The sequence below is a fragment of the Jatropha curcas genome, chromosome 2, assembly GCF_041381405.1.
Source record: "Jatropha curcas cultivar XTBG-Jc1 chromosome 2, XTBG_Jcur_1.0, whole genome shotgun sequence".
Lineage (NCBI taxonomy): Eukaryota > Viridiplantae > Streptophyta > Magnoliopsida > Malpighiales > Euphorbiaceae > Jatropha > Jatropha curcas.
In genome coordinates, this window is record NC_143152.1 from 31,511,747 (window position 1) to 31,525,061 (window position 13,315).

A 13,315-nucleotide genomic window follows, 5' to 3' on the forward strand; every position below is an offset into this window, starting at 1 on the left:
TAAGAAAAAATTATATTAAATATACTAAGAAAAAAATATGATTAACCATATTAACTATATTTTATTAATCTATATGAAAGTAAAACTAGACGTATTTATATGAATGTTTCACGCGCAAAGCCGGATGAACTTTTATATAAAGTTGAGTTTATAATAGCAAAATTAAACATTTGAAGCTTTTGAAGAAGTCAAAACCAACATCAAAAAGCAAATTATAGTTTAGGAGAATATGATGAAATACTTGAAAACTTAGGCTAACACGAAACCATGATGTAAAACCCACCAGTACCACTTCTTTTTTCAGGGGATAAGTTAATAAGAAAAAAAAAAAAGATTCAGTACAAGCTTCATCATTAATCGAATCATAATAATGGCTGTAGTGAATTTTAAATGGTTAATGGGTGGGGGTGAGAGAGACAGAGTAACTTTAAATGATTGAGAAGCTTTTCCTGTTTTTGCTTTCTCATACCAATAATGTCCTCATCATGAGGATATGGAAATTTTGGTTCTTAATTTTTTTTTTTTTTGTTATTATTATTCATAATTTTTGTGACTATAACCAAAGCAGCAGGGTACAACTAGTGGAACCTCAGCATCTAAAAAGCTGATTATCCTTTTACTAAAGTTAAAATAAGGGAATGGGTTTGTCTTCCACTTGCTGCATAGGATTTCACATTAGAGAGAGAGAAAGAGAATTGGTGATTTATACAATAGGTAAGCATATTATTAGATTCCAAGCAGCAGCAACTTTTTCTAAAGAAATGGTTTGAAAGATCAGAATTATCTTGTTGAACTCACGAGTCAAGAAAGCTTTGAAAAGAAAAGGAAAACTCCACTGAAAACAATCACTGATAGCATCATTAATTTTTTAAAATTTGCCTCAAAGTAATCTCAATTCTGCCTTTTTCCTAAAAATGTTTATATTTTATTCTTTCTGGGAACTGGATAGACACAACCCCTTTCAAGTTTAATGATAACTTGATAAGGATTGATAATGCATCCTGTTATCCCTAGACTTGAAAAACATGTGAACAGTATGACCAAAAAGTAATTATGATTCTACAAAAATATATCAACTCCAACAATTTAGAATACCATTATTTTTTCAAAATTTCTTATTTTGAGTAAGAAATAAAAGTATTTTGTGGCGTTAATATTATATTAAAAATATCTGTTTAAGGTTCATTTCGACCCACCAAACATGAACTGCTTATTGGAATGGAATGCAAGTTGTTATCAATTCATCCAAGAAAGTGGAAAATGTTAGGGCTGACTCCACTAGTTCTAAATAAAGTGATCAAGTCAAACCCCTTACCAGTTTCCTGTCATATCCCTGAAACCTGACTAGATATATACTCTGTACAGGAATAGAAGTTGCTAAAGACAGGATAGATATGGTACAAAGATGCTCCATCTAGAATATAAATACCTAACACCACTAGCAGTAACTAAAAATTTAATTAGACCAAAACTAAGATGAAAAAGAAAAATATTAGATGAATGATAATTACAGGATCAATTACTCATTTATAAAATTATAAAGATATACTATATTTTTCATTTTCATACTGTCAGCAGATTTCAAGTTAAAAATCAAATCATTTTATTTCAATAGAAAGCAATAATCTTTTCGTAAAGTTTTATACATTACAATTAAATAAGAACTTTTTATTATAGTTTTGCAATTAAGGGTAGAATAGATAAATTTTAACTAAAGAGACTATAGTACACTCCACTCTCAAGATTAGCCACTGAGTGCTAGTAATAGAAAACCATGTATTTGCTGCATATATTCAACATTGCTTCAGTAATTGAACACCACAGAATGTTATCTATTCAAACAGGATACAAGTGTATTTCCTATACCATGGCTAATCTTATTCTATACAAATAGCCTGTGATTGTTTAAGATCAGGAGATTCGAGTTAATGCTGCTAAAACCTTTTTATAGAGGCCTCAAAAGTGGATAATCTTCAAGTAGTTCTCGCTCTGTCAGTGTATCATTTTCGTTCTGAGGAGTCCATAACACCTCAACTGCCTGCATTATAATAGAAAAGAGAGTCAAGACATTAGATGTATAATAATCTACGAGTCATGCATGACTCGGGAGATATTTCTATACTTACTAGTATTTTGCTGGCGGGAATGGAACCAAGTTTTTGCAATGCTTCCTTTAAGTCTCCACTACTGTTTATGGCTGGCAATTTATGTACTCCTTCAGCAGCCACCAGGATAGTTATCTGCAAATATAAATTGATTTCAATATATAGATTGTTCTCAAATTGAGAAGTAAGAAGGAGAGTCACTCATCTGTCTGCTGTTAATCCAAATTTTATCATCAGCCTAGTTTTTGAGATAGCTTAACATTAAATACAACTCCTAATAAATGCTCTACCTTATGACGCCTCCAAATCTGATGTCATAGAACCACATTATATTCTCTCATGGGAGCATGCTGATTTACAGTGCCAAATCTCTTGTTAAGAAAAATGAAAAACTAGGCATTACAATGGAACTATCTTAACACAAGGAAGTTTTAAAATACAGCAATATGTACTGTGCATAGCTTTCATATTATATATTGGTTTTGATGCTCAAACATGTTCAAACCGGAGACCAGGAGCTAATAACATGTTATATACAATATCATGCTATGAATAGTCTTCCACTCCATCATTTGATATCAATTGAAAACTACTGCAACTTCAGAGATGAAATCTCACCACTATATATTCATTGTTAAAACCATTAGCTCTTTGGCTTGATGTGCTTTGCTTTTTTATGTTGTTCACATTTACAAGCGTTTCTTCATCAAATTTTCCTCTTTCTTCAATAGAAAGCTGATTGAAGCGTTTCTCACCATCCTCAATGCTTCGCTTCACATCCACCTGCAATAACATGCGTATGTTGAGAATATATAATGACTGCACTAAAATCCGAGTGTGAACAACTAAAAGATGTTCCAGGGATAGCTGTTACTCACATATGAATAACCAGAGATGCAATAGTCAGGATGTCGGAGCAAAGATAATGTTGTCTCTGCAACCAAAACAAATGTGTCATGAACCAATATTGATGAGACCGTACAAGAGAGTCTTCATTGTCACTTTCATTAACAAGCTGATTATTGTGGTCTGTATGGATTACTCTTTGGCCAATTCATTCAATAAATCATGGTCAGGAAAATTGCTATAAAATAGCAAAATAACATCATGAACCAAAGAAGGAAACACACACACTAGGTTGCTTTTAGATTCCAGGTTCAGGAATTATGTTCATAAAATGAGGTTTCCTGAGGTGGATGAGAAGAAAAAATTCAATTCAGAAAAAATAATTATACTGAACTCAAGGTCGTAATAAGGATACACCATCCTTCCTTGACGAAAGGCTTAAGCAGCCTAGAGGTTGACATTACTATAACTTTAATCCATGCCAAATAAAGGGAAAACTATTAAGCACTAATTCACACTTCCTCTCTCTCTCTCTCTCTCTCTCTCTCTCTCTCTAAATTTTATTCAGAAAGCTAGAAAAACAGTTGACTACACAGCAAAGGTGAACCTCAGCCCAAAATAGTGGCAAATCAAATGAGGACTGTAAAGGTCCAATTTAAGAGGAATATCCAAGAAGGCATATAGGGGGTATATCTAATGGTAAAAATTGTTCATCTTATTCAAAGAAAGAAAGGATCTCAGACAATTGGTCTTCATTTAATACTTGTGGATGCTTATTTTGATTGATTAACAGTTGATGTAGAGGCAAACCTCTGAAGACGTCTACCTTAATCTGAATATCCTATCAAGATGCAATTCCCTGTTCCTTTTAAGTTTTTCACATCCAAATTCCAACAAGGAAACACTACTTTCCAAACCAACCGCCATTTTTTATCATTGAACTACTCATGCTAACATTGCAAAATATTCCTCAGCCAACAAAAAATCATCCAGTTAATAGGAAATGAGATGCTACTTTTTCTCCCACCTCTGAATAATGATTTTCAATCACCCTCAGACACTTCTTTGTAATGAACTAACATCCTTTAAACAACTTCTCAACAAAAATCCTCAAAAGAGTTCTATTAAATCAAAGAATTGCAGCATTATCAGGTATAACTTGAATCTCAAGTCTCAAGAAAATTGTGGCTCAAAAATGCAAAACACAACAAATCTATAGGAAGAAATGAAGCTTCTGCCATGCAAAGTTGAAGTGAGATATCTTGAGGGAACCTTAGGAAATTCACAATGGTCAAATTAAGGTCAAACTCTGAAAGTCCTCGACTTCAACTTTCCTTTATAACCTCAATGAACTTATGTCTACCAGGTTGCTAATATAGTGTTCCTCCAATTTAAAAGGATTGATGGCATAAAATCAAACGGGACCCACAGAGGCTTCTAATGCATTATTAACTTGGTTTGGGCTCTGGTCTCAAATGTTTCATACCATCAGCCTTCCTAAAATTCATTCTAAACCAATAATATACTTTCTTCAAAGGTATTAACACCTATGTGGGAGCATACTGAGACATTTACAACAGCAGCAAACAGGAGAAAGATTATTAGCAATACATGTAGATGGGCATGATATTCTTTTATTGTAACTTCTAACCCATTTACAAGCAAAAGGCAAACGTATCCACTATATTATCTATAGTAAGGCAAAAGGAAGTTTCAGACAAAAGAAAGGAGAATGATGGAGAAAAAAAGCACAACTTATATTGAATAAGCCATCAGCAAAAGGAAAAAAAAGAAAATACCGAAAACATATACCTGTCAATACATAGCTCAAACCCTCTGATGAGGATGTATCTGCTATTTCTGCTATTCGATTGAGGTCACTTTGAAGAGACCTCCCCATGCCCAATAATCCAACCTAAGGAAAGAGAAGGGGAATTAGAAGTACAGAAGTTTTTCTAAATGAACTGTACAGGAATGGCATCGATTCCAAGTCTACAATTTAACTAAAGGTAGAAATAAGCTTCCTTGCAATAGTGATAAAATGATACTATTCAACATGGCACTAAATATGAATTGTTGTAACATTGATAACAATGCAATCAAAATTTAAAGCCCACAATTAACAGAAGGACCAAGGATCTCACAAACAATCTGGCATAGTTTGCCACCAACGAAAATAGAATTAAAAAGCAGTAGACAACAATCACAGACCTAACTTATCCAAAAATCGTTTCAAGCTAAGTATCTCCAAACATCATTTAGCATATTCGAACCACATTGTCCAACTTACGTCACCACATAAACAAAACTAATAATAATTGAAACTTAAAAAAACAGTAAAAGAAATATGATTAATTCAAGTACGAAATATTACCTGAAGCTTAACAACGCTAGTTTTTTCAGTAGCAGTGAGCACCCCACCCTCACTCCTATCAGAAAGGAACCCAGAAACCAACATAAACGCAGCGAAACCCGCCAATATTAAAAACAAACTAGACCCAGCACCTACACCGACTCCCACTGCGGGACCCACGTAAATCCCACCACCGCCACCAAACGGCGATGGCGCGTAGTACGGCACCGAGTATGAAAACTCAGGACTAGACGTTCGAGGCACTGAATAACTCCTAGACGATGATGAAGATGACCGAGAAAAAGACCTCCCACCCATCCTCCCACCGGAGGCAGCGAATGCGGAATTAGGATCGTACATCAATAAAAGCCCAACCAGAATCGCTGCAATTGCAGGTTTTTGAAGCGCTTTCAAGGCTCTTACCATCGCACCATAAATCATCTCAAAAGGGTTTGTTGTTATTGATCGACTAACTGATATAGGATTTGAACTTGAACTCGAACAGGAGGTTGTTAAATGTTTATCCATAAAAGAGCACTTACCGCTGAATTTAGCAAGACCGTGACCTTTCATTGTAAAAGCGGCACCGTATTTAACAGGTCTGAGAGGGGCAGAATAAGGGTTACAGGGAACTGGGCGAGATGGGGGTAGTTGGAAAGGGACGGTCTGGTTCCATTTCAATGGATTCCATTCGAGGAATGAAGCAGTTGCCATTGAAGTAAAGATTGAATTTTTTTGAGTATTGGTTCGTTGTTAAAGCTGGAAAAATTCTGGGATTTTTGAATGATTTGCGAGATATTTTTAGTAGGGGTTTATGGTGGAGAAATCTGAGAGTTTTGTGAAAGAGGACAATCAGACGTGGCTTTGCATTTGAACCTCATCTGCATTTGATTGGTTCATCCATTTTTCCGGAGGGAAGCGATGGGATTCTGCATTTTTGTTCTTTAAGTCACGTGACATAACACACCATCACGTGACATGGATCATTATATTATTGGTCTTTTAATTGAGTGAACCCAATAGAACAAAATACGAAATAAGAATTTCACAATACGGTAGGGTCCAGAAACAAACGAACGGCCCATCATTAAGTAGTAAGTTATACTATTTAAGTAAAATAAATATAGGCCTAACGGCCCATCATAAGAGACCCAAAAACTTGGCCCAAAAAGAAAAGAGGTCCCCTAGGGCATAATCGATTTGGAAAAAACCCTATACAAATGCTATAAAAGCTAGGGTTTTGCGTCTGCATTATTCTCTCCCCTTGAGCTGCTGCTGTTTCTACTTATCCGCTCTCTGCCTCCAAGAAGTATCAGGTAGGGTTTTAACCAGCTTCTCTTGCGGCAACCATGGCGGACAAGGCGGTCACTATACGTACCAGGAAGTTTATGACCAATCGCCTCCTCTCCAGGAAGCAATTCGTAAGCCCTCTCTCATTTTCGTTCCCAGTTCTCTCTATTTCCTTTAGCATTTGTTCTTGATATTGTCTGATTCGTTTCCTTTTGTTATTGGATTCGTCTATTTTAGAGTAATAATGTGAAATGATGGTAAAAGTTAATTAAGTGCCAGATCTTAGATCATAAGAAAAGAAACAGCAAATAGAAATATGGGCCGGTGATGTGATAAAATATTTGCTACTCTTGATAGGTTTTAAAGAACTTATCTGATGATTCATATCCACCAAGATCTCTGAGGCCATTAGCTTAACTAGTATAACTACTCTTTTGGAATTGTTTTTTACGCATTCTGTTGCATGGTCCTTTGTGTTTGACTAATGAAAGTTTGGATTGCTGTTAATTCTATGTCAATCAATTTATAATGATGACATTTAACAAATGGGTTTTATTGTTAGTTTTAGATGTATTAATGCATGTGTATTTTGTTTTCTATGGGTTCTGCAATGCTTACGAAATATTGGGTAGAGGATTGTTAGGACTTGTTTAGATTTGCATGCTGTATTTGATTCAGGTTTTGCATGTTTAATTATTGCAGGTTATTGATGTTCTTCACCCAGGAAGGCCCAATGTCTCCAAGGTATATTTCTCCATTTACACGAAGTTTTTTATGATAAGTTATATTTATATTGTGAGAGCGATATGCCCTTCTTTAATATTGGGCGGCTCTTAGGCAGCTATAGTAGTTTAAATTTTTAATGTGATTTTATTGATATTTGTTTCTGGCTTGCGTCCTTTTCTTATTTTCTTTTTCTTGTATTTTCTTCTCTGTTACTTAGGCAGAGTTGAAGGAGAAGCTAGCAAGCTTGTATGAGGTGAAGGATCCCAATACAATTTTTGTATTCAAGTTCAGGACTCATTTTGGAGGTGGGAAATCCACAGGCTTTGGTTTGATCTATGATTCAGTTGACAATGCAAAGAAGTATGAGCCCAAGTACAGACTCATCAGGGTAATGTTCTTGATATATTATTTTCAGAAAGGAAATTTTTATCATCAGTACCTCAGGTTATGGTCTTTTTGCTCGTACTTTGCTAGATTATGAGGGTTTTGTATATCCATATATGGGCACTCTCCAAGTGATCTTGTTATTATCTTCCCTCCTTACCCCCCTTTCAAACCTTTAAATCTAAATGTTTTGTTTGTGTTTTGCTGTATGCAATATGCAAATTTTCAATCAATTCTTATTCCATTCTCCACGGTCGCTGAGGCCGGCGGCCCTCACAATGAGTGCATCCCTCTCCTCTCCCGCTCGAGGGCCTTAGCCCTGTCTTTGATATTGCGAATGCGGGCTCAAATCGTCTTGCAATCTTGGCTGGGTTGATAGGAGTCAAATGCTCCCAATACAGGCCAAGCAGGTTTGATAAAGCATCTTTCTCCTGGGTGAGTTGGACGATTTCGCCCGGAATGCGCGCAAGTCTGGAAGCAGGATCCCTATCCATTGCTATCTATGTTTGTTTTTCTACGTTTCTCTTTGAAAATATAGACTGAAAGTTGTGTGTAGTTCATATATATTAGTATTTTTTTTTTAATATTTGATCTCTTAATTGTCTTCTAGACTATCATCATCAATAAATTTACATATAATTTGGTGATCTGGTTAGGTAGACTTTGTTGTTCTTATATTTTTCCTACTTTTGTTTGGTTTTATTGTTCTCTAAAAATATCTATATTTCCTACTTGTATGCAGAATGGGCTTGATACTAAAGTAGAGAAGTCAAGGAAACAAATGAAGGAAAGAAAGAACAGGTCCAAGAAGGTTCGCGGAGTAAAGAAGGTGAGTCAATTTATTTATTACTGTTTTGTGCTTTCTCATTTCCTCTCTTCTATTAACTGCTTCCTTTAAATAAAACTATCATTGTAATTTCTACAATTGATCATACAATACATTCTTATGCAGACCAAGGCTGGTGATGCTGCCAAAAAGAAGTGATTTTACAAGGATATAATTATCTGTTTATTTGTGCTCATATGCATCAATGAGGGGTTTTACTTTATAGTGTTCTAGCACTTAGGTAATTTTGAAGGAATCTTTTGTTGTCAGTGTGAACCCATTTGATTTTCAATTATATGATTTTGAGCCCTTTGGAGTGGACAAATTTTATAATATTTGCTGATACTTTTGCCTTTATTTTCAGTCAATTGCGATATGAATTTGTTGTTGTTTGATTGATTTGTCTAGTTCATCTCATGGATTGAAATGCTTATGATTCTGCTATGCTCTGCACTCTTCAAGCTATTACAGGATGTTTTTGAAATAGGGGAATATTTGCATTTGCTTTCCTCTTGGGTTTTATACAGCTCTTTTTGTGGCAATTTGAATTGAATTGCAAAATGCTAGTGGTAGTTTTGGGGTTTGCGAATTGCATTTTTTAAAATTCTGTTTTTGTTTTTATTTAAAAATTGTTACTAGATTTATCTTTTAGTTGGTCAAAATATGAGTGAAGATTATCTTGCAATTGGTCGGATTTGAAATAAATAAGAATTAAAATCTAAAGTGTGCTTTTGGTCAACTGTATTGTTTTTACAACAGTAATTTAGTACAAATTTCATGAATCAATTTCAGTCTGATTAATTTATGCTTTATGAAAATCAAAACTCAAAACCTCAAAATTGTTCATGCGTCTTCAATAAATTCAAATCGGTGCGGGTCATGAATGGAGTGCCTAATGTTAAAATTCAACATTTGTAGTTTGTAACACGAGGAATATATAAGTTTACCCAACTAACCATTCTCATGTTATGATGTGATATTATTATAAACAATTAATTTCTTATGATTCATAAATTGCTGGTTGGTGGGATAAGTAGGAATTTAGTATGCTTTTCTGTCATTTCACCTAAAACTGTTTTTGGTATTTTATTCAATGTATTACGTGTGTGTGTGTGATTTTTATGCTTAGTGGTTGACCACTTGCCATATAATATAATTAATTAATTCCACTAAGCAAAATAATAAAGAAATTAATAATATTTTCCTTTTAAACATCATGCAATCAACTAATTGTTTTTTTTTTTTTTTTTTTTAAATGATAATCACAGCAACAACAAACTAGTCAACAAAAGACTCCTTCATTTTTATTTTTAATTTAATACTTTTATTATATGTATGTAATTAATAACTTTTTGTTATTATAAATTTGATGATGCTAATTGAAATCTCAGCTATCAATGGAAGTTGTCAATTCCAATTAAATAAAATAATATTGATTTTTTAAAGGCGTTTAACATAATAATGCAATTGAATGTTCCATTTTTTAATTTTAGAATAAAGTTAAGTCATCTTTTATATTGTAAAATAAAAGAGAGATTAATTGTGATATTAACAATATTAGTTTTAATTTTATTTTTTATGTTTTTTCTATAGTAAATACTTTAATTTCTTTATTAATTAATTATTTTTACCAACCGATTACATTTGATATATATGCATAAATGACAATGTTATGAATATTTGGGAAAGAAAATAAAACAGATAATAAATTGGTAAAATTTTCTCAATATTACCATCTATATCTCTTAAATCTTTTAATTGGCTCATGACAAAAATGGTAGATTGTATGAGTTTTACAATACTAATTTTTCTCAAAAATGGAAAATAAAATACAAATATTATTAGAAGGGAATTTATTCACTTGTAGATGAATGGATGCCTCGTTTTCTTTCTTCAATGACTTACGCTTTCACACGTATCTTTTTGACTGGAAAACGAAAATCCCAAACAAAGAAACAAAGGATTGAATCATCTTCGAAGATTCCTTTTTGTCTAGCACCATCTTTACCTCTTAGCTTCACATGCTCTTTCTTTTTCATTCTCTTTTCGCTCTTTATCTCTCTCGCTTTGCCCTCCATAAGTTTGCACTATAAATATTGTGAATTCGTGGACTAGTTTGTCTCGTCCACGTTCACAGGTCCCTTTTTCCCTTTTATCTCCTCATTTTGCACGCCATTTCTTTCAATACCCAGTTTCTTGATTCTTGAATCTAGATTTTGATTTCTTTGATCATGGAGGATGCTAATGGTTAGTTTCTTGAATTTTAGTTTTTTTCCCATTCTTCTTTGTCTTGCACTGTAGGGACGAGTTTGATTTTCCATTTTGATTCTTTGTGGTATTAAATGAACAATTTTGATTTTAGATGTAATTATGTGTGTTTTGTTTTTTATGTCTGTTTTATATTTGTTTTTTTTTTTTTGAATGGAATTATCAGTTGGGTCGTTTTTTTTTTTTTTTACATTTATTTTTTCTGCTTTTTGTTTTTCCAAATTTGTTGGAATCATGATTTGGGTGAGTGGATCTCTTTGCTGGGAATTCTGTTAGATCTTTACAGAGACCGAAGGTAAAGAGATGCGACTTGAAAGATAACCGATTAATATTATTACTTTTAACCTTTGATATACGAAATTTTCAAAACTATGTCGTTTTCCAGATCTGTCTTTATGTGTTTGTATGCATTAGTTAGTGGCTAGGGATCTTGATTTTGATCTTCTGTTAGGATTTGTCTTATGGTGTTGAATTGAATATCTCCCACAATCCTTACCCTTATGTTGAAACTAAAAAAGGCATTTCTTCACTATCACACAGTTCATGGTCACTATTTGTGGCTTGGTTGGCATCAGGGTTATAGTACAAGTCAACTGTTGCAATACTTTTGGATGCCAAAATAGACCCATATACTTTGAGTTATGCACTTGTAGCGCGGCTGAATATTGTTTACAGGAAGAGAATGTTGAAGTAATCTTTTGATTACTTGCTTTTGTTCTGATCAGAAATTCTTTAAGTTAATCACAATGCAAGAAACCTATATGGTGATATGTTTCTTTTTTCTTTTTTTTAGATCAAAGGTTTGCATTATGACACTTTTTTTTTCCTTCCTCTTTCTTTTAAATAGTGGTGGAAGCTAAAGATGGAACTATCTCTGTGGCATCTGCATTTGCTGGTCATCAAGAAGGTAAGGCCACACTTGTACCTTATAACAATTTTGTTTTTACTTTTAAATGAAGAGATTAAGAACAGTCAAATGCCAATTATTATAATTTCATGTTCTGATCAACTGATGAGTTGCACGTCAGAGGTGATAATGATAGACCTATGCCTGGCACATTGCCTGTTGACATTGAACTGCACGAGCATACCATATTACATTTCCATTATGATCTATATAACCTAGAAGTATCAATATTTGAGGACATAATCCCTGTTTCTGTTAAGCCAATTATCGATTTTTATATACTTAAACAAGTTGATTATACTGATAAATTCTCTTTTCAGCTTTGGTTTCATTTCTCTCCTGTTATATAACTTGGATGTGCTTCCTGATTACTCAAGGATGCATAGTTCTCATTTCTTTGTCACTTTGCTCTTAAAAGGAGCAAAACCATCGTTTCTGAGTATGTTGTTGATTATTAGCCCCCCAATTAACATTTTGGGGATTGTTCAACCAGCTGTTCAAGATAGAGACCACAAATTCTTAACAAGAGCGGTTGAAGAAGCATACAAAGGTGTTGAATGCGGACATGGAGGCCCATTCGCTGCTGTTGTTGTTCAAAATGATGAAATAGTTGTAAGCTGCCACAACATGGTCCTGAAACACACTGACCCAACTGCCCATGCTGAAGTTACGGCCATTAGAGAGGTTAAACTTGGAAATCATTATATTCAATTGATTCGTTTCTTTATAAGCAACTTCCAAAAAGTTTTTGGGAGCTGCTTATTTGTTCTTGCTCTGTCTGCACAAACACAGCACTACAGTTTTTGATTCATTGTAATATTAATATGCTCGTATCTTTTAGGCTTGCAAGAAGTTGAACCGGATTGAGCTCTCAGATTGCGAAATATATGCTTCCTGTGAGCCTTGTCCAATGTGCTTTGGTGCTATCCATCTTTCAAGAATCAAGGTCCAATAGCCGAAACTCTTTCTTCTTTTTCTTTCGGATACTTCGTTTCCTATATATTCAGCTCTCTTTAAGTTTCTGATAATTTAGTGTTTTTGCTCTGTTGCACCAGAGGCTGGTTTATGGAGCCAAAGCTGAAGCAGCTATAGCTATTGGCTTTGATGATTTCATTGCAGATGCCTTAAGAGGAACTGGGTTTTATCAGAAGGCTCACTTGGAGATCAAACAGGCTGATGGTAGTGGTGCTGTTATTGCAGAACAGGTGTTTGAAAAGACCAAATCCAAGTTTACCATGTACTGATTTATTCATTGTCATCCAAAAATTAAATTAAACAATGTACTTACTAATTTGGTGAACTCCTTGTTATTATAAAATGCTTATCACATGCATCTTGTTTTATCAGTATTTTGGATCTGAAAATTGGTCTCCTATGGATGTTTGGTTGTTCTATCCCAAGATCAAATCAGGTATTATCATAGTAAGAAAAACATTTTATGTTTTTGACAGTTTCAAATAAAACATATTGAACATAACAAAAGGTAATTTATTTAATTCAATTTTAGGGTTTAGGGTTTAGGTTTTTTCCAGAGTAAATAAAAAATTTATTCAAGTTATTGAACACGAGACATTGAAACTATGAAGGCCTTGCCCACATTACAAGAATAG

The 13,315-nt window shown here is 33.9% G+C and overlaps 3 protein-coding genes and 1 non-coding gene across 4 annotated transcripts; 3 read left to right on the forward strand and 1 right to left on the reverse strand.

Annotated features, from left to right (window-relative positions):
- Positions 1–1,756: 1,756 nt before the first annotated feature.
- LOC105647658 (myelin-associated oligodendrocyte basic protein) lies at positions 1,757–6,220 on the reverse strand. The gene is made up of 6 exons (XM_089718613.1): positions 5,326–6,220; positions 4,764–4,866; positions 2,984–3,039; positions 2,724–2,888; positions 2,127–2,240; positions 1,757–2,038 (listed from the first exon to the last, which is right to left on the reverse strand). Exons 1-6 carry the CDS (start codon positions 6,016–6,018, stop codon positions 1,946–1,948), a joined length of 1,224 nt encoding a protein of 407 aa, XP_089574739.1. The 5' UTR covers positions 6,019–6,220; the 3' UTR covers positions 1,757–1,945.
- Positions 6,221–6,548: 328 nt separating this feature from the next.
- LOC149498624 (small ribosomal subunit protein eS24z) lies at positions 6,549–8,887 on the forward strand. Its single transcript, XM_089718614.1, has 5 exons — positions 6,549–6,725; positions 7,297–7,338; positions 7,538–7,708; positions 8,447–8,533; positions 8,657–8,887. Exons 1-5 carry the CDS (start codon positions 6,654–6,656, stop codon positions 8,687–8,689), a joined length of 405 nt encoding a protein of 134 aa, XP_089574740.1. The 5' UTR covers positions 6,549–6,653; the 3' UTR covers positions 8,690–8,887.
- LOC149498625 (small nucleolar RNA SNORD24) lies at positions 6,914–7,001 on the forward strand. Its single transcript, XR_016319859.1, has one exon. It is a non-coding gene; the product is annotated as a small nucleolar RNA SNORD24 (small nucleolar RNA).
- A 1,716-nt stretch (positions 8,888–10,603) lies between the features above and the next one.
- On the forward strand, positions 10,604–13,054 carry LOC149498626 (Cytidine/deoxycytidylate deaminase family protein). The gene is made up of 5 exons (XM_089718552.1): positions 10,604–10,777; positions 11,646–11,705; positions 12,199–12,389; positions 12,547–12,651; positions 12,761–13,054. Exons 1-5 carry the CDS (start codon positions 10,762–10,764, stop codon positions 12,947–12,949), a joined length of 561 nt encoding a protein of 186 aa, XP_089574678.1. The 5' UTR covers positions 10,604–10,761; the 3' UTR covers positions 12,950–13,054.
- Positions 13,055–13,315: the final 261 nt, after the last annotated feature.